The sequence below is a fragment of the Manis pentadactyla genome, chromosome 5, assembly GCF_030020395.1.
Source record: "Manis pentadactyla isolate mManPen7 chromosome 5, mManPen7.hap1, whole genome shotgun sequence".
NCBI lineage: Eukaryota > Metazoa > Chordata > Mammalia > Pholidota > Manidae > Manis > Manis pentadactyla.
In genome coordinates this window covers 6,556,310-6,580,574 of record NC_080023.1, presented here as the reverse complement: position 1 = coordinate 6,580,574, position 24,265 = coordinate 6,556,310, and the positions used below count along the sequence as shown (strand labels likewise).

General features: G+C 43.4%; 1 protein-coding gene across 3 annotated transcripts in view; it reads right to left on the bottom strand.

The window, feature by feature from the left end:
* STX18 (syntaxin 18) overlaps window positions 1-24,265 on the bottom strand; it is a 131,231-nt gene that overhangs the window by 20,048 nt on the left and 86,918 nt on the right. For all 3 annotated transcript variants that reach the window (XM_036921126.2, XM_057502103.1, XM_036921128.2), the window contains 2 exons: window positions 9,519-9,634; window positions 1,935-2,023 (listed from right to left, as the gene is read on the bottom strand). In XM_036921126.2, the coding sequence (XP_036777021.2) occupies window positions 1,935-2,023; window positions 9,519-9,634 (205 nt within the window). The remainder of the gene's footprint in view (window positions 1-1,934; window positions 2,024-9,518; window positions 9,635-24,265) is intronic.

The following is a 24,265-nucleotide window of genomic DNA, read 5'->3' as shown; positions in this document are numbered from 1 at the left end:
AAGTGTAGGCAAAGGGTCTGTTTGCGTTTATACAGAAGATCAAAGCCTAAGTGGGCTACCCCGAAAATGAACTAAGATACGATATGAAAGAGAACTTCCAACATCAGCACTCTCTGGAAGACTCATGCCAGAAGATGATCATCAAAAAACCCCAACAAAGATCCACACACTGCTACAGCTGTAGATGCACTCATCCCACCAGTTCCTGGACTTGCCACGGGAATGAAGAATGAGATATCTAAGCTGGCCTGTGCATACAGTAAAACAACAAATTTGACTGGATCTATACTGTTGGAACTCAACCAAGAATTAGGAGAAGTGCAAATTGTAGCGCTCCAAAATCTTACAAATACAGACTATTTACTGTTAAAAGAACATAAGGGATGTGAACAGTCCCCAGGAATGGGTTGTTTTAATTTGTCTGATTTCTCTCAGACTGTTCAAGTTCAGTTGGACAATATCCACCATATCATAGATAAGTTTTCACAAATGCCTAAGGTGCCTGGTTTTCTTGGTTTCACTGGAGATGGCTGGTAATTACAGATATGCTTTGGTTATGTAACTATACTCCTATTATGTTAATGTGTGTGCGCAATTTAAGTAGTAGCTTAAAACCTATAAATGCTGAAGTTACTCTACAAGAAGATATGTCAAAGAAATAATCAATCTTCCCATGTTTTCTTCCGCCTGCTACTTCTATAGCTTTTCTTCTTCCTTCCTAATTACAACCCTTAAATAGAATTCGTGCCTCATATCAAATTTACCGAGTATCATAATTCTTCCAAGTGGTAAAGATACCTCAAGACAAATGCTGGGCATAGAAGCTACAGGGCATAAATATGCAAAGAAATAAAAAGCTAACCATTTCAAACAATAAGGCTTCTCTCTCACTTACCAACTTTACATTTCCCTGTATGGCCCCGGAAGATGACTGGTTAGCCAGAGACGGGTAAGATTCCTCAAGGGAGGAACAACCTAAGACAGGCACAGTCGCAGGGGGGCCATCAGGTGAGAAATTGGGGATCAACAGAGGTGAGGCTTAGAACCTCACCCCCCCGTTCTGAGAGAAATCTTCTGCATATGTGGATGTTTTATTGCCCTGGTCTAGCTTGGATTAACACATAGTCTACAGGCACACACCTGATCACCTACATTTGCTCTCTTACAACACTAAACTATGTTTTCTACCTTTATCTTGTATCTACCTACCACTTCAGCATTTTATTAAAAATAATAATAATAAAGAGAGAAATGTGGTATCCACATATAAATCAAGTATAAAAACCAAATGAGTATTCATATTTGAACTGTTTATAGTTCATAATGCATGAGCAAAACCGAAAGCTTCTGTGATGACTGCCCTTGTATTGTTCACCATGTAACTTATTCACTATGTAAGAATTTGTTCTCCATGTAAGAACTTGTTTGTTATGCCTCAGAAGATTGGAGACTGACGAAAATTAGGCTTGGGGTGGATTAATGATTGTGCATTGAGCATTGACTCCCCTATACAGAATTTTATTGTCGTTAACAACCATTTGATCAATAAATATGAGAGATGCCCTCACAAAAAAAAAAAAAAAAAAGGACAGACTTCCAATGGTAAAATAAATAAGTAACCGGGATGTAATGTATAGCATAAGGAATATAGTCAAGATATTGTAACAGCTTGGAAGGGTGATAGCTGGAACCTCGAATTATGTATATAAATGTTTTATCACTGTGTTGTACACTTGAAACTAATGTAATGTAATACTGTGCGTCAAGTACCCTTCAATAAAAAATAATTATCTAAAAAACAAAATATATTTATTCATGATTTTTAAAACTTGGTATAAAAATCAAGGCAAGTGCATTTAGGATGACCTACTACTCAATGAATACTCTTACTAAAACTAGTTAAAAACACACGATCAGGCAGAGAGTAGCATTACCGTTTGTATCTCTTCTGGGGATAATTCCTCTTCACCTTTGCCGTCTCCCCAGGTTCCCAGTTCAGGCTGTATGTCAGGTGGTATCTTTTCTGTTAAGAGAAAAAAAAAGGCGGCAAAGTACTCATTTAGAATAGGCTGGCTTAGGCTGCCGGCATATTACACTCATGAGATGGAACAGAATCTCACAGCTTTGTCCATATTCAGTTACGTGTTGGCTAATATTCAGGGACGACATGGTTCTTCTACAGTGTTTAGAACTGTGTGTGTGGTGAGGTGGAGGGAACCCGGGCATGGTTTTATTGGAATTCAGCCAGGGAAGAGATGGAAGGGGTTGCTCCTTGGGGGAGACTGTAATGGGGTGTCTGTTGTCTCAGCGGTGCCTCTGGGCTTGTCAGCAGGTAGCCAAGAAGTCAAAGGCAAATACGGCTTCTTTTTCTGTTCTTCCCCATTAAATTTCCCAAAGCTGATCTCAGCCCCATGAAATGGACAAAAGTCCAGAGTTCTTGCTTTGATAGTGAAAAGGGAAAAGAACATAATGATAGCACAATTTAGAGAAAAAAGATTAGGCAGATCATGTGATGAGATGTGGTCACTATTTGAGACATATCATCACAAAATAACTCCGTGTTATCCATAGCTTTGTACAAGTTTTTTAAAAATGGCTGTTTTTGCCAGAACTACCATTGTATTTATTATAAAAGACATATTCATACAAAATATTCATATAAATATGAGATATACATAATTTACATACAAAAGGCATATTTATAGAAGACAGGCTGAAAGCTTCTTTAGAAACCGAGTAGGTGTTTTTCTGAGATGACGTCTTCAAGTAGGAAACTGCACTTTTCAGCCACCCATCCACACCCAGAGCCCTCCGTCTTCCCCTTGACGTCATTATGGCATCCATGTCAAGCTTTTACTTTTATGTTTTTTAAGGGTAAGAAAACCAAAATTAGAAACAAAGAAAATCGTTCCCATCAGAACCAAGCCTGAATGAGCCCTGAGCTAGGGCGGCAGGCTGCGAAGAGAGCTCACGCACTGCAACACGCTCGCCTTCGCAGCCGGCTGGAGCCGGAGCCATGCCGGCCTGCTGCTGTGAGCAGCAGCCTGAAGCACGGTGCTCCCCGTGCCAGTGCTCTGCCCGGACCTCCAGCAGCCCAGTGCCAAGAGACTCCAGTCCAGACTCCCTGGCCCGGCATTCAAAGCACTCAGCGGGGTCAGGCCCCACCCACCCTCCCAACCTTCATCCAGCCACCTCCCCTTTCCATGCACTGCAAACCCACAGGCTTCCTCTACTGACTACACTGCATTCCTCTCTCCAGTATTTATTCGAGCTGTTCCTCTGCCTAGAACGTTCTAAGCTTCCATTTCATCAGGTCCGGACTCATGTCTCAGGGCCACCTCCTCCCAAGGTCCCCCAGCCCCTGAGTGAACTCTGACCTCCCCCCATGCCCTCTCTAGGGCACCACTCAGTTTCTTGGTCTGGAATCGCATCCCTGAGGCAGCAGCCATGGCTTATTTGAGAGCAAGCCTGAGAAGCATTCACAAGAACACCATACCCATCCTAATGCCAGGGAAACCATGTCAACTGGACATGGGAAGACCCAGCTCACTCCGGCTGAGTGGGGATGTGGAAGAAAAAGGCCTCCGTAAGACATGGACGAAGGTCAGCCGTACCCGCAGAGGTGCCTGACACTGCCGACTAATGAGGAAGTAAAATCAGTGCCTTAAAAAAAAAACCAGGAGTACTACAAGCAAGAAGCATCCTCTGCCTAGACCTACACCACCTGGTCCTACACGAAACTAAACTATTTTTTGTCTAAGTTACATCTCATGTTTCAAGAGGGAAATGAAAAAACTGGAAAGAAAAGATAAGCAAAAGGACAGCAGCCCAGGTTTAAAAAACCCATCAGCAAACTGCAGATACATTTAGCAAAATGTCCATGGTTGGAAGAAACTGTCTCCCAAAGGGCAGGGAGGGAAGGACAGATATACACCCGCCGGGGTCAGCAGCTGGGTGAGGGATCGCGATTACCCAGCAGCGCTGAAAGGTCAAAGGCCCAAGGCCCTAGAACACAGGGCAGCACCATGGGCCAGTGTAGGCGTCCCCTCCCCACACCCATTAATTCTTCTGAGGTGCAGGCCTGTGACTGCACTGCTGGTTTCCCAGGACTCCCAAACGCCTCCAGCCCTGAAGCTGTCCCTGAGCTCTAGGCTCACTCCAACAATGGGCTGTGTCCACCTGAAAATCCAGTAGGCAGACCTACAATGTGTACACCAGAATGCTGATTCTGTTCCCAGCCTGCTCCTCCTGGCCTTGCTGCCAAACTGATCTTCCCCATCTCAGTCCACCCAGCTGCTCAGACCCCAACCTGGAAGGCATCCTCAATTGCTCTCTGTTGCTCAGATCTCACATCCTACCTACAATCTGATCTCCAGTTCTAACCTGTGACAGGAGTTTGGGCATGTTTCTCCACCTCCATCTCCACCGTGGCCTCCGATGCCAGCCACGGTTCTCTAGCGTCTGGACTGCTGCAAGAGAATGTGAACAAGCCACCTGCCTCCACTTTCTCTTTACTCAACTCCAGCTCCACCCAACACTAGAGAGGCTTTAAAATGTGAACCAGAAATTGTCACAGAGCTTAAAAACCTCCAGGCCTTGATCCCAGCCTCTAAGGCCCTGTATGACCAGACCTCTGCCTCCTTCCTGTGGGATTGCGTTGTGTGTACATGTGTGTGCAAAGGTGCTGAAATGTGCCAAACTTGCTTTTCAACTGGAGAACTGTTACGTGTCAGAGGGTTCTGATTTCCCCACATCCTCACCCAGTTATTACCTGCCTTTCCATTACAGCCACTCGGTGGCTGTGGTACCTCACTGTGGTTTTGATTTGCATTTCCTTGATTACTAATGATGTTGAGCATCCTTTCATGTCCTTATTGGCCATCTGTATATATTCCTTGGGGAAATTTCTATTCTGATACTGTGCCCATTTTTAAATTGGGTTTTTTGTCATTGAGCTGTAAGAGTATTTTCTGTAATCTGGATACAGATCCCTTATTAAATATATAGCTTGCAAATATTTTCTCCCATTCTGTGGGTTGTCTATTTACCTTTTATTTTTTTTGACCTTTGAAGCATAACAGCTTTTAATTTTGATGAAGGCCAATCTATCTGACTTTTCCTTGTGTGGTGAGTGCTTTTGGTGTCATATCCTTGCTAATCTTTTGTCAAAACTGAGGTCAGGAAGATTTAGCACTGTTTCCTTTTACGAGTTTTTAGCTGCATTTGGGCCTTCGGTCTATTTTGAGCTAGTTTTTGTATATTGTGTGAGGTTAAGTGTGCAGCTTCATGCTTTTGCACCTGGATCTCCAGTTTTCCAGCTCCATTTGTTGAAAGGCCCGTTTGTGCCTCACTGAATGGATTTCGCACCCTAGGTGAAGAGCCACTGACCACAGACACCTGCATTTATTTCTGGGCTCTCAGTCCTATCCCACTGACCCACATGTTCACCTGTGTGCCAGTCTCACCCTGTGTGATCACTGTTGGCTTTGTGGTAAGTGCCGAAACCAGAAAGGGTACGTCCTCCCACTTTCTTTTGGCTAGCCTGCATTCCCTGCACTTCCTTATGGATTTTAGAATCAATTTGTTGATTTCTACAAAGAAGTCAGCTGGGATTTTGATTTAGTTTATTCTTTTTGATATAGCATAAAGGAATTATTGCTTTTTAAATTTCATTTTCAGATTCTCACTGAAAATATACAGAAATGAAATTGATTTTCATATGCTGATTTTGTATCCTGCAACCTTGCTGAACTCATTTACTACTTTTTTCTTGGTGGATTCCTTACAATTTTCTGTATATGATACCAGTCATCTGCAAAAAGAACAACAACAAAAAAACTTCCTTTCTAATCTGGATTTTTCTTTTCTTTTCTTTCCTAACTGCCCTGGCTATCTTAGCCAACCTACTAATTGACCTTCAGCACTAAACTTGAAGAACACTGCCCGGTCTTCAGTGTCAAGCAGTGGACCTCGTCACAGCCGGCTCCGCAATCTAACAGAAGACGTGCCGCTTGTAGAACGCCACTGCACACACCAGACACTGCTGAGCCCTTTATGTGTCAGTTCACGTCAGCCACATGATATGCCACAGGAGAGGAGAGGCTCAGAATTCCAATGACATGTCCAAGGTCATAAAACAGGATGGAGGAAGGCTGTGAAACCAGGCTAGTCTGGCTCCCAAGTCCAAAGTATACGCTGCAACCAAGTTCTGTCTTCCCTTATACCCAGAGGGAAGGGATGGCACACGTCCACGAACAGGAAATAAAGGCAGGATATATCAGTGCTTGTTGGGACAGACAAATAAAACGAAGTACAAAAAAATCTGTTACATGTGCAGGAATTTGTACATTTTCAGTTAGTACCAGGTAAGACTGTGCCACCCTTTGGGATCTTAGGTAATCAAGTAACAGGTGACCGTGAAATGGCCAGGAAGGGAAGGGGTCTGGTGGAGTGGGCGCCAGGGTGCAGCACAGGGAGCAAGAGCGGACTGGCCATGGGGCGTCTCAGAAAGGTGCCCTAGGCCCAGATGGGACAGGGCAGGGGTCCCAAGATGCAAGACAGAAGGCGAAGGCAATGCTAACGCTGACCATGTCTCCTTCCCCACCCTTAAAAAGTAGGTGCCATCACCCCCATTTTCAAAAGGGCAGAAACAGTGCTCTGAAGTCCTCGTAAGCACTGGAACTGGGACCTTGACTGCCTGCAGAGCGACAGCCTTCCTCACGCCCTCTGTTTGCTGCATGCCGGTCAGAGCTAGACCGGGGAGTCTCGTGTTCAGTGGGCTGGTTTACTCATCAGGAAAGCACACGCAAGTATGACTTCAAGATTTGGTTCCTTTTGAATCAGGAAACACTTCCACAGCAACTAAAAGCAATCAGTGTTCCAAACAGGCTTTCCTCACTCATTCATTCTTTTCAACAAAGATTTACTGGGCACCTCGTATGCGCCAGGTATTGTTCTGGGTACCCGTGAGAGCAGTGAACAAAATACAAAAATTCCTGTCCTCATGGAAGTTATATTTTAGTAGGGGAGGCAGACCCCAAAGTGTATCAATGAGTAGAACACACAGAAGCGTGGTGACAGGCATGCTGGGGAGGCAGGGAAAGCAGGGGAAATGCAACGGCTGGGAGGGCCTAGTCCGTGATCCCCCTTCTGTCCACCCTCATTTCCTGGGGATCCCAGCCTGTGTCGTGGGATTGATGCTATCTATATACACACCCCTGACCTCTAGACTCAAAGCCAGTGCCCGACCCAGCATCTCTGCAGGCCGCCCACCCTGAGTTCCTGGTCTAACCAGCTGCCGCCGGCCTCACCACAGTCTCCGCATCTCAGAAAGGGTCAGCGACCTCCTTCCTGCCAAAACCAGGTGGCCTTCCTTGACTGGTTTTCTCAGGCCCCACATCCAGGAAGCAAATTCTGTGGCTCTACTTTCAAAATACATCCAGAATCCCCCCACTTCCCCCCCCACCCTGCTACCATGCTCGGTCCACCTTGACCTTGTTTCTGGGCGACTTTAGCAGCCTCCTAACTGTCCCTGTCTCTCTTCTTGATCCCCATGATTCATTTCAACAGAGCAACCAGGGGGGCCCCACTCAAGACAGTTGGGAGGGACAGTCCTTCGTGCAGACCTCCTTGTGGCCGGCCACCTCACTCGGCGGAGAAGCCCCCCATCCTCCCGTGGCCTGCAAGGCCCCCCACGGCCGGGCTGCCCTGGCACCTCCTCGCCTCCTGCCCCTTTGCTCTCCGGCCTCCAGGCATGCTCCTGCCTCATGCCTCTGCACTTTTGTCCCCTCTGCCTGTGACACTGCTCCCCGGGGAGCCACATGGCTCATTCCTCACCGACCTGTGGCATTTACTGTAGTGCCAAGGTCTCCAGCCTCTCTGACTGGCCACATCTCGGTTACCAAGGTGCCCCCCTCATAGCACCATGAGCACTACAGTCTACCCCTCTGCAGAAGCCTTCCACTAATCTGTTTCCCACTGGGCTGGAGCAGACATGCCTGTTTCCTACCCACTACCGTGTCCCCAGCATCCAGCACAGTGCCTGGCACAGCAATACTCAGCGTGGGCCTGGGGCCCAGGGGGGCAGACTCATCTCACAGGAGGCTGGCTCTCAGCTGGACCTCGAGAATCTGCATGGCTGCTCCCTACTCTCATCGGCCCTAACAGTGTTTTAAGGGAGGAAGGGAGGGAGGGAGGGAGGGAGGGAAGGAGGGAGGAGTGAGGGTAGGGGAGGGAGGAGTGACTATGCTGTGTCTAGCATGAGTGAATGCAGGTATGATACCCCCTGTATCATCTTAGAAAAAGCAGAGCCGCATTACTTCCTGAGAAGCTGGGGTTTCCCTTGTTTGGGGCAAGTGGAGACGGAGGTGTGCAAGGCCTCTGGCCTGCGGGATCGAGGCAGCCGCCAGAGAGGACGGCTCGGCCCTGTGACGAGGGGCCCGCCTGGAGGGCAGGGCCACCCCTTTCTTGTAGTTTGACTTTGAACAGGTTATATAATCTCTTCAAAGCTCTGTTTCCTCACACGTAAAACGCTGATAATAATACCTCAAGAGCAGTGAGAGTCGATCTACTCACTGCCCAGCACGTGCCCAGCACAGCGAAGGGGCTTGTGAACCATGAGACTCCTTGCCCTTCCCTACGGACACTGCTTCCAGCTATGGAGGAGCCCCCGGCATCCGTCAGGCTCACAGAGTCACAGTGCATTCTGGATTCCTTCACTTGTGAAATGTATGGAGTAAGTTAAATGGAGAGGCAGCACAGGGCCACATGGAAATCTTGGGTCCCCCATTTAGGAGCTTTTAACTTGGACACGTTTCCCAGACTCCTGAAGCCTTCCTCTTTTACAGGGCCATCCCCGAGGGCTGCTGGTGCAGGACAGTGCCTGAGTTGGGGAGACACACAGCGAAGGAGGTAACACAGAAGAGGAGGTGGAGAGGACTCCTGGGAGGCACTGTGTTTATCAGCACCCACAGGGTGTCAGGGGCTGTTCTAAGTCATGGGCCACCTAGGATCACATCACAAAGACAGGAAGCAGATACACCCAGACTTGCATTTCGTCCTGTTGGCTAGACTTGCGGCTGAAGCCTGGTGAGATCACATGCTCCACCCGAGGCAAGCTGGGCAGGTGCACCCAGGGTCGGCACTGCCGGCGCACTGAGATCCCAGGGAAAGGGCATCGTATGGGTGCAGGGGAAGCAACACCCCACCTCTCCTGAGACTGACATGCAAGAGATCTGGTATTTTCTCTGGATGCGGTCCACTCCCCAGCCCTCTGGTGCAGAGCCACTCAGGCCCTTTCTCGTGGAGCCTGCCGGCGCCCAGGTGACGGGAATCACCCCCTGCCCCAGCAGCCGTCATTAAAGTTTGACTGCGACAGAAAACAGGCTGCCACTCCATGTTTGCTTTATGCAAATACAAATGCCACAAAATGTCTAAGACCGTGTTCTTTCTTTTTCTGCTTTGTATTTTTGCCAACATGTCATAAGGAAGAGACACAAGATTTTGATTTTAATTCATACCTGGATATTCTTCAGTGACAGCTTTTTCTTCAATGTCTTCTGAAGGATTCTGTAAAACTTTCTCAGAAGACATGGATTCTCTTGTCTTTGCATATGGTTCTGGTTCCAGCTTAGACCTAAAAAAAATAATAATGAGCAATCATATGATTTATTTACACAACAGGATTCCATTTTGACAGCAGGAGGGGTCACAAGAGACCTCGACACATATGTTCTGCCTTCTCCTGAGCAGATCTCCTGCCTCTGTGCCCAGCGGCCGTCCCACTACACCTTAGGTGGGGTGCTTAGTACAAAATACTGGTGCTGCAGCCTTCAGGGGCCCGTGTGCCCCCCACCAAAGCACCCCAGGGGAGAAGGCAGCAGGTGCTGATGGAAAGAACCTGCACACTGACCACAAACACAGCACGTGAGCAGTGAAGGCTGACTGTTCCAAGGTCAACAAATCCAGGAAGCTGGTCATTTCGCACCAATGCAAAAGTGCTGCTAAACACACACACACACACACACACACACACACACACACACACACACACACACACACACACACACACACACACACACACACACACACACACACACACACACACACACACACACACACACACACACACACACACACACACACACACACACACACACACACACACACACACACACACACACACACACACACACACACACACACTAAAGCACAAATCTTCAATAGCCACTGGATGGAACCAACTCGTCTCAGAAACCAAGGCTTTTGCACTTGGCCCTCTGCCTCAGAGTTCCTTCCATGGCAATGTTATTTCCACTTTCAGGGTGAGGCTCCATCTTGCTTACTCTGAGGCCTCCTCTGCCTGTGCACTCCTGTGACACTGCACCATCCCTGGCCTGGAATGACTTTGTTAGTTCCCCTGCCTGTCATCTGTCTGGCTCCACTGGAGGGGCATGCTCGGGGAGCAGGGGCCCCTACTCTGTGAGTCGTGTTCACTGGGTAGGCTTATGTCCTAGATGAGTGCCTCGCATTCAGTGTTTAGTAAATGTAAGTTGAATGATGGATGGTTTACAATTGCCAGTAAATGGCTAACAAGAGAAAAAACATTTGGTTACAAAACAGTGAGCCTTGTAACAGCTTTACCGGAATCTACATAGCTCTATGAAAATGATAGGAAGACTGCTAAAAGGACCTATGATAAATTCCACATCACTATAAATTACTTTCATTTATAGAGAAGCTATAAATAAAGGAACAATGTACATATATAGGAGGACGATATTACTAATCCAGCTGACACTTACCAAGGGCTTATCTTGTATTGGGCATTTTTCTAAGCCAACAGACAAATTTCATAAGGACAAATTTAATGATATGCATACCTATAAAGTAATAATAGCTGCTCAATCATTAACGACCTTTTTACAAAGATGGAAAGCGAAGTATACGGAAGTTAGGGAACTTGCCCAGTGGCTGGGCTGGCATGTAACCTCAGGGAACTTATTTCCGAGCTATACTCTTAACGACGGCTCGTCAGAGTAGTTTCTACCCACCATGTTCTCCAGGAAGGGACCCCACTGGTCCGGTGCATCTGAGAAGGCTGGGTCAAAGCTAGATGGGTATTTTACTTGAAACTTTTCAGAGCCTTTAACACACTAACATACATTTTGAATTTCCAAAAAGCTTGGCTTTTCCAAAAAACCTAACTGCAGAGACCATTTTCATGGATTTTTTTCCCAAAAGACCAGTGTTCTAAGGCTGTTTATAAAATGCTCCTCTACAACATTAATAAAAAAATGTTTTTAAGGTAACTGTACCATCAATCTTCCTAAGTGTTCCTATGGCTGAGCAACAAATCACCTCAAAAACAACATCTGTGTCTCTGGGGTCGGGTCTGCCTCAGGGTGTCTCACGAGGGTGCAGCTTGCTCAGCTGGGGCTGCATCACCTGAAGGCGGGGCCAGGGCTGAGAACCGCTTCCAAGGAGGTTCGCTCATGTGCCCTTGAGTTGGTGCCAGAGGGGGCCCCGTTTCCTATTCCCAGGGCAGTGTGTTACCGGCACCGCGGCTGGCTTCCCCCAGAGCGAGCAGTCTCAGACACTGTGGCCACAGCCTCAGAAGTCACATACTGTCCTTTCTGCCATATCCCACTGCCCAGGCAGTTGCGACGGTCCACTCAGGTCCAAGGGGAGGGAAAACAAGCCTCATATCTCCCTTGCAACAGAGCAGTGACAAAATCTCATTTTAAGTGAGACCCCAAAGGATGGGATGTGTTTGGGTGCAACCATCTTTGGGAAATACATCTGTTATTCTAAGTATCACAAATTATGCACAAAGATGTCGTTTCAAGAATATTCATTATAGCACTGCTTATAGTAACAAAAAATAATGGCTTAAATGTTCACAAATAGTGCCTGGCTTACAGTTTGAAGCCACAATGAAAAGACACCATTTGCAGCAGCCAACATAAAACAAACCAAAGGTAAAAAAACTAACAATAATGACAACTGCAGTGTACACATAACACAAAAAGCCCAAAGCCCATGTGGGAAAAACTTAACGATGTTCCTGAAAGATACAAACATACCTTAACAAATGGAAAGATATATCATGTTCTTGGATAGAAAAAAGAAATGTCACATAGATGTTAGTTCTAAGTAATTTATAAATGTAATGTGCTCCCAATAAAAATATCACAGGGTCCCCTTCCCCATCTTCAAGTCAGACAAGTCAATTGTGAAATTTATTATAAATATAAATAAATATTGAATTCTAGTTAATGACAGACACACTGAAGCATCTAAAGAGCAGTGTGCTGATGCAATTTACTTGGACATATATAAAAAAAATAACAGAGCTAAATGAATGTAAGAAGGACAGATACGTGAAAGAAGTATAGTAAAGAGTAAATGGTAAAATGTAATATGGGAAAAAAAATGTAATACACGTGTTCACTGTAAAAGTCACTTCTGCCATGTTTGAAAATGTTTACAATATGGTCAGAAAAACCCTAAAGAAAGTGTGGTCGTAGGGCATGAAAAGATTATACATTATGAAACAGAGTAACAAATTCAAAAGAGACTCAAATGCATATGGCTCTTTCCATATATATATATATATATATGTGTATATATATATATAGGTTTAACTAAGTGTGGCTGGATCAGTAAGTAGTTACATGGAGAAAGGATTGAAGTGTTTCTTTTCCTTAATCTGCATACCAAAGTAAATTCCAACTGCATCAGAGATACAGACGTAAAAAGTGAACCATACACATGAGAAAAAATGTGGGTGAATTCTTCTGTAACCAAGGAATGGAAAATGCACTATGACAGAAGCAATAAGAGGTAAATTGATAAATCTGACTACAAATGACTTAATAAATGTATGTTTTACATGGTAAAAACCACCACAGTGGAGAGGACGCTGACAGTGGGGGAGACTGTGGGAGTGGGCGCAGGGATGTGTGGGGACGGCCGGGACTGTCTGCTCAGTTTTGTTCTGAACCTAAAACTGCTCTAAAAAGGAAACTCCACTTAAAAACAAACACCTGTGTAAAAAAAGGGGCAAAGGTGACAACCCTATGGTACACTAGGCAAGAGAGTTCACAGAAAAACAAAAGCAAATGGCTGTTAAATATATGAAAAGATGCCCAATCTTACTCATAACAACATATTAAAAACTAAAGTAAGACACTAGTTCTCAGCTAATGTGACTGACAAAAAATCACAAGTTTGAAGGCCCACTGGGCTGGTCAGGCTGTGGAGAAGTAGGCGCTCCCATATACTGATGGCATGAATGCCAAGTGGTGTTAGCTCCTATGGAGGGGAATCTGGTAATAATCACATATGTATTTGTTGTCTAACCCAACAATCTTACTTCTGTGAATCTATCCCAAAGATATAGCAATAATATGAAAATCTTTGGAAAAGGCTGTTTACTGTAGCAATTTTGTAATTCAATTTAATACAGTAAAAGCCTGGAAATCATCCACATGTCCATCAGTACAGACCTGGCTGAACAAACTCTGGAGTACAGCGGAGCAGCACAAATGAATGAAGACACCTTTACACCCTGCTGAGGAGCAAATCTAGCAAGGTGAAGAGAAGTATGTATAAGAGGGAACCTCTTCAGTCTGATAAAAGACACCTAAGAAAACCCTACAGCTAACATTATGCTTTACAGTGAAAGAGTAAATGTCTTTCCCTAAGATGAGTAAGGTAAGGCTGTAAGTAGGTCTAACGACAACAGAGGAGAAAGAACCTACAAACATTTTGGGAGGCCAGCATTACCCTGACATGGAAAATCAACAAAGATATTACAAGAAAGGAAAATTGAGCTAATGCCGTCATGAACATACATGCAAACATCCTTAACAAAATCTAAGTAAACTGAGTTTAACAATATATAAAGACAACAATGCATCATGACCGAGTGAAGTTTATCCCAGGAATACAAAGTTGGTTTAACACTGAAAATGCCAACAGTGTAATGCACCACATTACTGGAAAAGAACACCAGGTGATCATCTCATTAGATGCAGAAAAAGCATTTGAAGAATTCAAGTTCCTTTCATGATAAAAACTTTCAGTGAGCTAGGACTAGAGAGTATGCAGGGCAGAGCTGACCCAGCAAGTTGAGGTTGTTCCAAATCTGCATATTACAAAAACACTGGCCCTGGACCAGTTCCTGGGAGATAACCTCCAAGCTCTCGGAATATCCTCCCTGATACAGAGTATTTTTGTATATCTAGGGCCTTGGACCACACCAGATAGTTCATGCAAAGGGTGTGACTGATGATGGGAGCCTTGGACCAAGCTAAGAGCTTGACCTCTGGAGGGACTGGAGACTGAGGTCAGCTACTTGGGCACTCCGTGCATGTGTGATGGACCTCCACTGAAAATTCTGGATACCAAGGCTTCAGTGAGCTACGCTAGCTGGCGATACACTGTATGTGCTGTCACACATCACACATCACACATGCCCACTGCTGAGAGACTGCAGTGCTGTCTGTCCTGTTTGAGCCATGTAACTGGAAGCTTGCATCTGGTTTCTCCTGGACTTTGCCTTCTGTACCTTTTCCCTTTGCTGAGTTTAATCAGTCTCCTTCACTGTCATATACCATAACCATGAGTATAACGGCTGTTCTGAGTTTCAGGAATCCTTCTAGCAAATCACTGAACCTAAGGGTACCCTTGGGAATCCCCAGCAGAGAAGGACATTACTTAAGCCTGGTAAAGAGCAGCTACAGAAGACCTACAGCTAACATCACACTTAGTGGTGAGGCATTAAATCCTTGCCCCAATCAGGTACAAGGCAATGGTGTCCATTCTAACTGCTTCTGTTCAACATGGTACTGCAGGCCTGTGTCCTAGGTAGTGTAGCAAAGCCAGAAAAAGAAAGAAGAGGCATAATGATTAAAAAGTAAAACTACTGTTATTCACATATGGTATGATGCTTTATGCAGAAAAGTACATGAGTTTATAAAAACCAGTAGAACTAATACTGTGAATGTATAAGGTTGCAGGACAATATCAATATACAAAAGCCAATTGTATTTCTATATATTAGAAAGAAATTGAAAAACAAAGTAAAACAATACCACTTATAAGAGCATCAAAAAACCTAGGAATAAATTTAACAAAAGATAAGCAAGGCCTCTACACTGATAATGACAAAATATTGCTGAGAAAAAAAATTTTAAGTTAAAGATAGAAATAAATAAATGGAAAGACATACCATGTTTGCAGATAGATATTAAGATGTCCATTCTCCCTAAATTTACCTATAGATTTGATGTAATCCCCATTGAAAATCCCAGCAGGTTTTCTGAAGAGAGTGACAGGGTGATTCTAAAACTTACATGGAAATACACAAAGGATCTAGAATAGCAAATACTGAAAAAACAAATTCAGAGGACTTAAACTAGCAGACTTCAAGACTTCCTACAAAGCCACAGTAGTCAAGACAGTGAAGTACTGGAACGAGGACAATCTGATCAATGATACTGAATAAAGAGTCCAGAAACAGACACAGGTAGACCTCGGAGATACTGCGGGCTTGGTTCCAGGTTACCACAATAAAGTACGTATTGCCATAAAGCTAGTCGAATGAATTTTTTTGGTTTCCAAGTGCAAATAAAAGTTATGTTTACACTATATTGTAGTTGATTAAGTGTGTAATAGCATTCTATCAAAAAAGAGAAAACCAATGTACATACCTTAATTCTAAAACACTTTATTGCTAAAAAGTACTAACCGTCATCTGCGCTCTAAGCAAGTGATAATCCTTTTGCTGGTGCAAGTTCCCGCTTGAGGCTGACGGCCCTCCCTGCTGGCCCATCGGGGGCTGGCTGCAGGAGGCCGGGCTGGCTGCAGCCATGTCTTAAAATAAGGCAACAGTGACGTTTGCCACACTGACTCTTCCTTTCACCAATGATTTCTCTGTAGCACGAGATGCTGTTTGATAGAATTTTACCCACCGAATTCTTTCAAAATTGGAGTTGATCCTCTCAAACACTGCCGCTACTTTATCAGCTAAGTTCATGTGATATTCTAAATTCCTTTGTTGCCATTTCCACCATCTTCACAGCATCTTCACCAGGAGCTGATTCCATCTCGAGAAACCACTTTCTTGGCTCACCCACAAGAAGCAACTCCTCATCCATTAAAGTTTTACCATGAGACGCAGCAATTCAGTCACATCTTCAGGCTCCACTTCTGATTCCAGTTCTCTTGCTGTTTCCACCACACCTGCACTCACCTCCTCACTGAAGTCTTGAACCCCTCAAAGTCATCCATGAGGGCTGGAATCCATTTCTTCCAAACTCTTGTTCAAGTTGTTATTCTGATCCCTCCCCATCAGTGATGAATGTTCTTAATGGCATCTAGACTGGTGACTCCTTTCCAGAAGGGTTTCAATTTACTTCGCCCAAGTCTGTCAGAGGAACCACACTCTGTGGCAGCTATATAGCCTTATGAAATATAGTTCTTAAAGAGTGAGATTTGAAAGCTGAAATGCCTCCTAGACCTGTGGGCTGCAGAATGGATGTGGTATTAGGAGGCATGATAACACATTAATCTCATTATACATCTCCATCTTGGGTGACCAGGTGCATTGTCAATGAGCAGTAATATTTTGAAAGGAATCTTTTTTCTGTACAGTAGGTCTCAACGGTGGGCTTAAAATATTCAGTGAGTCATGTTGTATAGAGATGTGCTGTCATTCAGGCTTTGTTGTTCCATTTCTAGAGCACAGGCAGAGTAGATTTGGCATGATTCTTGAGGGCCCTAGGATTTTCTGACTGGTAAATGAGCACTGGCTTCAACTTTAAGTCACCAGCTGCATTAGTCCCTGCAAGAGGATCAGCCTGTCTTTTGAAGCTATGAAGCCAGGCACTGACTTCTCTCTAGTTCTGAAAGTCCTAGATGGCATGTTTTTCCAATAGAAGGCTGTTTTGTCTATAGTGAAAATCTGTAGTTTGGTGTAACCACCCTCATTCACTATCTGAGCTGGGTCTTCTGGGTAACTCGCTGCAGCGTCTCCATCAGCACTTGCTGCCTCACTTTGCCATGTTTATGTTCTAGCGATGGCTTCTTTCCTTAAATCTCATGAACCAACCTCTACAGGCTTCCAACTTTTCTTTGGCGGCTTCCTCACCCCTCTCAGCCTTCACAGAACTGACAAGCAGGACCTTGCTCTGAATTAGGCTTTGACTTAAGGGAATGTTGTGGCTGCTTTGATCTTCTATCCAGTCACTCAAACTTTCTCTGTATCAGTAAGAAGGCTGTTTTACTTTCTTACTGTTCTTGTGCTCACTGCAGTAGTACTTTTAATTTCTTTTAAGGACTTTTCATTTGCAGTCACAACTTGGCTAACTGTTTGGTGCAAGAGGCCTAGCTTTCAGCCCCTCTCAGCTTTTGATATGCCTCCTTCACTAAACATAATCATTTCTAGCTCTTGACTTAGAGTAAAAAGATGTGCGACTCTTCCTTCCATATCAACATTTAGGGGCCATTGTAGGGCTATTAATTTTTAGCTAATCTGAAAACTACCCTGAAATGAGAAAGCCATCCATTTGCCTGAATTTTCATTTAAATGGTAAGTGACTTAACATCTCCTAGCCTGTTTTTTCATTTGTAAAATATGACTGTCAGAGTACCTTCCTAGCTGTCTATATGTAAATTCTTAGCACAGTCTCTGGCACACAGAAGAGCACCACTACTGTAACTACAGCTGCTTATTGCCCCCATTATTACTGTGCATTGAGAAAAGGCAGAGCGGTTTGTTAAAGAACATTTCTCATGAAATCCTAAAGCACTATACATTTTTTATTCTGACAAGATAAGACCAATGGAGGAACAGAAAAAAACAGCTACGATAATCCATCAATAATTCAAAAAATTCAGAGAAGGGGCCACAGTGCTGTAATTGATACAAGGGTCCTGGTCCAACTAGTGTGGACCTAGACTGATGCTATAGGGGAGGAATTAAGGATGCCATGAACCCAGAGGAGCAGGGGGGACATTCTGGGGGGTCATAGCCACAGTTGCCTGTGTGGTGGGCTGCTTCTCCTCAGCCGTGTAGCTCAGTTGGACTGACCTGACATCCTCCTCAGCCATCCTAGCTGACAAGTTACTACAGTAATTCCACAAATCCCATGGCAGTCAGAGACTGGCACTAACTGCCTGAGAAAGATACATTTAGAAATGCAGTTTGGGCAGAGGATTAAAGATGGTGGCATAAGAGGTGAGACAGAGACCTCCTCTTAAAACCCCATATAATAGGAAAACATAATTAATACAACTAATCCTGAAAGAGCAATAGGAAAGAAGGCTGCGCCAGACTGCAAACACCTGGAGAAAAGAACAGACCTCACAGAACAGGGTAACATACCAAAGCCATGACCAAGCAGAACCCAAACCCTTCCCCACCCCAGCTCACCAGCAGGAGGAAGAGAAATGGAGTGGGGAGGGAGTGGAGGCCTGGGACTGCTGAACACCCAGGCCTGGAGATCTGCTCTGGGAGCATGAACCTATATTGCATGGTGCTCTGATGATTAGTGGGGTTGAAAAGCTAAGACAGGCAAAATACCTGGAAAGACTGAGATTCCAGCTGCTTGTGGAAAACAGGGATCCATATCCAGCTGATCTGGTTGGGCAGTCTGAGAGACTTTCTAAAAGTGAGAGGGCTGCTAAAGGGGCAAGGATTGTGCAGAGCTTACTGCTCAGGAGAAAGGACAGGTAGACAAATACGTGCGGGTGCACTTTGCCCAGCAGGTTGGGAGCTTTCAAGATCTTCAGGCGCTCCATCCCCCTGGCTGGATACACAGGCTCCAAGGCCCCACACCGTGAAACACAGCCTGCTGCGCCTTCCTCCCGGCCAGCCTGCACCTGGCTTGCAAATCGGCAAACCCTGCCCTGGCAACAGGCCAGCCAGAGGGAAGCCCCACCTACAGCAGCTACAAGCGCAAAGCATAGAGACCTACACCTGTGTGTTCAGCCTCCTGGTTCTGGCAGTGGAGACAGACATAGCAGCCAAGAAGCAAGAAACAGCTCTTTCCTCCCCCCAGGCAACAGCACCGCTCCCCTGTGACCCCTCCCCAACATCGCTCCAGGGGCTGAACGGCTCCACAGAGTAGACCTTCTGGCCACTAGAGCGGGCCACATACAAATATGAAACATCAAAGGAACCTGGTTCAAAGCAAAATCTCAACAACACATGAAAAGGTTAGAGAGAGACAGAACTAATCAATCTTTCTGAAAGAGATTTCAAAATAAAAACCATACACATGCTCCTTGAGGTACAGAAAAATATTCAAGAACACAGGAACGAATTTAGGACAGAGATTCAATCGTTGAGGAACACAATGGAGGGTTTTAAAAGCAGATTAGATATGGTGAAGGAGACGATAAATGAAATAAAAATTAGAGAAGAGGAATACAAAGAAGCTGAGGCACAGAGAGAAAAAGGGACCTCTAGGAATGAAAGAATATTGAGAGAACTGTGTGACCAATCCAAATGGAACAATATTCGCATTATAGGGATACCAGAAGAAGAAGAAGAGAGAAAAAGGGATAGAAACTGTCTTTGAGGAGGTAATTGCTGAAAACTTCCCCAATCTGGGAAGGGAGATAGTCTCTCAGGCCATGGAGGTACACAGATCTCCCAAAACAAGGAGGACAACATCAAGACATATAATAATTAAAATGGCAAAGATCAAGGATAAGGACAGACTATTAAAAGCAGCTAGAGAGAGAAAAAAAGATCATATACAAAGGAAAATCCATCAGGCTATCATCAGATTTCTTAGCAGAAACCTTACAGGCCAGAAGGGAGTGGCATGATGTATTTAATGCAATGAAGCAGAAGGGTCTCGAACCAAGAATACTCTATCAGGCAAGACTGTCATTTAAATTTGAAGGAGGGATTAAACAATTTCCAAATAAGTAAAAGCTGAGAGAATTTACCTCCCACAAACCACCTCTACAGTCTATTTTGGAGGGACTGCTATAGATGGAAGTGTTCCTAAGGTTAAATAGCTGTCACCAGAAGTAGTAAAACCACTGTAAAGGAAGTAGAACAGTTAACTACTAAGCAGATGCAAAATTAAATCAACTATCCCCAAAGTCAATCAAGGGATAGACAAAGAGTACAGAATATGATACCTAATATATAAAGAATAGAGGAGGAAGAAAAGGAGGGAAAAATAAAGAACCTTTAGATTGTGTTTGTACTAGCATACTAAGTGGGTTAAGTTAGACTCTTAGATAGTAAGGAAGTTACCCTTGAACCTTTGGTAACCACGAATCTAAAGCCATTAGCCTATCAATAATCACCCTAAATCTAAATGGCCTGAATGCACCAATCAAAAGACACAGAGTAATAGAATGGATTAAAAAAAAAAGACCCAAGTATATGCTGCCTACAAGAGACTCACTTCAAATCCAAAGACACACACATAATAAAAGTGAAGGGATGGAAAAAGATGTTTCATGCAACTAATAGGGACAAAAAAGCAGGTGTTGCAGCACTTGTATCAGACAAAATAGACTTTAAAACAACGAAAATCACAAGATACAAAGAAGGACATTACATAATGATAAAGGGCTCAGTCCAACAAGAGGATATAACCATTATAAATATATATGCACCCAATACAGGAGCACCAACATATGTGAAACAAATACTAACAGAATTAAAGGAGGAAATAGAATGCAATGCATTCATTTTGGGAGACTTCAACACGCCACTCACTCCAAAGGACAGATCCATCAGAAAGAAAATAAGTAAGGAGACAGAGGCACTGAATAACACATTAGAACAGATGGATCTAACAGACATCTACAGAACTCTCCACCCAAAAGCAGCAGGATACACATTTTTCACAAGTGCACATGAACATTTTCAAGAATAGATCATGTACAAGGCCACAAAAAGAGCGTCAGTATATTCAAAAAGATTGAAATTGTACCAACCAGTTTCTCAGACTACAAAGGTATTAAACTAGAAATAAATTACACAAAGAACACAAAAAATCCCACAAACACATGGAGGCTTAACAACATGCTGCTAAATAACCAATGGATAAATGACCAAATAAAAACAGAGATCGAGCAATATACAGAGACAAATGACAACAATTCAACACCGCAAAATCTGTGGGACGTAGCGAAGGCCGTGCTAAGAGGAAAGTTTATTGCAATACAGGCCTACCTCAGGAAAGGAGAACAATCCTATATGAACAGTTTAAACTCACAATTAATGAAACTAGAAAATGAACAAATGAGGCCCAAGGTCAGTAGAAGGAGGGACATAATAAAGATTAGAGCAGGAATAAATAAAATCAAGAAGAATAAAACAATAGAAAGAATCAGTGACAGCAGGACCTGGTTCTTTAAGAAAATAAACAAAATAGATAAACCCCTAGCCAGATTTATCAAGAAAAAAAGAGAGTTTACACACATAAACAGAATCAAAAATGAGAAAGGAAAAATCACTATGGACACCATAGAAATACAAAGAATTATTAGAGAATACTAATGAGAAATTATACGGTAACAAACTGGATAACCTAGAAGAAATGGACAACCTTCTAGAAAAACACAACCTTTCAAGGCTGGCCCAGAAAGAAACAGAAAATATGAACAGACCAATTACAAGCAACAAAATTGAATTGGTAATCAAAAAATTATCTAAGAACAAAACTCCTGGACCAGATGGCTTCACCGCTGAATTTTATCAAACATTTAGTGAAGGCCTAATACCTATTCTCCTTAAAGTTTTCCTAAAAGTAGAAGAGGAGGGAATACTTCTGAACTCATTCTATGAGACCAGCATCACCCTAATACCAAAATCAGGCAAAGACACCTCAAAAAAAGAAAATTACAGAACAATATCCCTGATGAACATAGATGCAAAAATACTCAACAAAATATTAGCAAACTGAATTCAAAAATACATCAAAAAGATCATCCATCATGACCAAGAAGGATTTATTCCAGGGATGCAAGGATGGTACAACATTAGAAAATCCATCAACATCATCCACCACATCAACAAAAAGAAGGACAAAAACCACATGATCATTTCCATAGACACTGAAAAAGCATTTGACAAAATTCAACATCCATTCATGATAAAAACTCTCAACAAAATGGGTATAGAGGGCAAGTACCTCAACATAATAAAGGCCACATATGACAAACCCACAGCCAACATCATACTTTCCAGCAAGAAGCTGAAAGCCTTTCCTTTAAGATTGGGAACAAGACAAGGATGCCCACTCTCTCCACTTTTATTCAACATAGTTCTGGAGGTCTTCGCCACACAATCAGACAACACAAAGAAATAAAAGGCATCCAGACTGGTAAGAAGAAGTTAAACTGTCACTGTTTGCAGATGACATGATATTATACATTAAAAAACCCTAAAGAATCCACTCCAAAACTACTAGATCTAATATCTGTATTCAGCAAAGTTGCGGGATACAAAATTAATACACAGAAATCTGTTGCCTTCCTAGACACTAATGATGAACTAGCAGAAAGAGAAATCAGGAAAACAATTCCATTCACAATTGTGTCAAAAAGAATAAAATACCTAGGAATAAACCTAATGAAGGAAGTGAAAGATCTATACTCTGAAAACTACAAGACACTCATAAGAGAAATTAAAGAAGATACCAATAAATGGAAACACATCCCATGCTCACGGATAGGAAGAATTAATATTGTCAAAATGGCCATTCTACCTAAAGCAATCTACAGATTCAATGCAATTCCTATCAAAATACCAATAGCATTCTTCAACAAACTAGAGAAAATAGTTCTAAAATTCATATGGAACCACAAAAGACTGTGAATAGCCAAAGCAATCCTGAGAAGGAAGAATAAAGCTGGAGGGATTACGCTCCCTGACTTCAAGCTCTACTACAAAGCCACAGTAATCAAGACAATTTGGTACTGGCAGAAGAACAGATCCATAGACCAATGGAACAGACTAGAGAGCCCAGATATACACCCAACCATATGTGGTCAATTAATATAGGACAAAGGAGCCATGGACATACAATGGGGAAATGACAGCCTCTTCAACAACTGGTGCTGGCAAAGCTGGACAGCTACATGTAAGAGAATGAAACTGGATTATTGTCTAACCCCATACACAATAGTAAACTCGAAATGGATCAAAGACCTGAATGTAAGTCATGAAACCATAAAACTCTTAGAAGACAACATAGGCAAAAATCTCCTGAATATAAACATGAGCAACTTTTTTCTGAACACATCTCCTCAAGCAAGGGAAACAAAAGCAAAAATGAATAGATGGAACTACATGAAACTAAAAAGTTTCTGTCCAGCAAAGGACACCATAAGCAGAACAAAAAGGCATCCGACAGTTTGGAAGAATATATTTGTACGTGACATATCCTACAAGGGGTTAATACCCAAAACATATAAAGAACTCACATGCCTCAACACCCAAAAAGCAAATAACCCGATCAAAAAAATGGATGGAGGATATGAAGAGACAGTTCTCCAAAGAAGAAATTCAGATGGCCAACAGACACATGAAAAGATGCTCCACATCACTAATCATCAGAGAAATGCAAATTAAAACCACAATGAGATATCACCTCACACCTGTTAGGATGGCCAACATCCAAAAGACTAAGAATAACAAATGCTGGCGAGGATGTGGAGAAAGGGGAACCCTCCTACACTGTTGGTGGGAATGTAAGCTAGTTCAACCATTGTGGAAAGCAACATGGAGGTACCTCAAAAAACTAAAAATAGAAATACCATTTGACCCAGGAATTCCACTCCTAGGATTTACTCAAAAAATATAATTTCTCAGATTCAAAAAGACATATGCACCTGTATGTTTACTGCAGTACTATTTACAGTAGCCAAGATATGGAAGCAACCTAAGTGTCCATCAGTAGATGAATGGATAAAGATGTGGTACATATGCACACACAATGGAATACTATTCAGCCATAGGGAAGAAACAAATCCTACCATTTGCAACAACATGGATGGAGTCAGAGGATATTATACTCAGTGAAATAAGCCAGGCAGAGAAAGACAAGTACCAAACGATTTCCCTCATTTTTGGAGTATAAGAACGAAGCAAAACTGAAGGAACAAAACAGCAGCAGACTCAGACTCCAAGAAGGGACTAGCGGGTACCAAAGGGGAGGGGTGGGGGAGGGCGGGTGGGGAGGGAGGGAGAAGGGGATTGAGGGTTATCATGATTGGCACACAT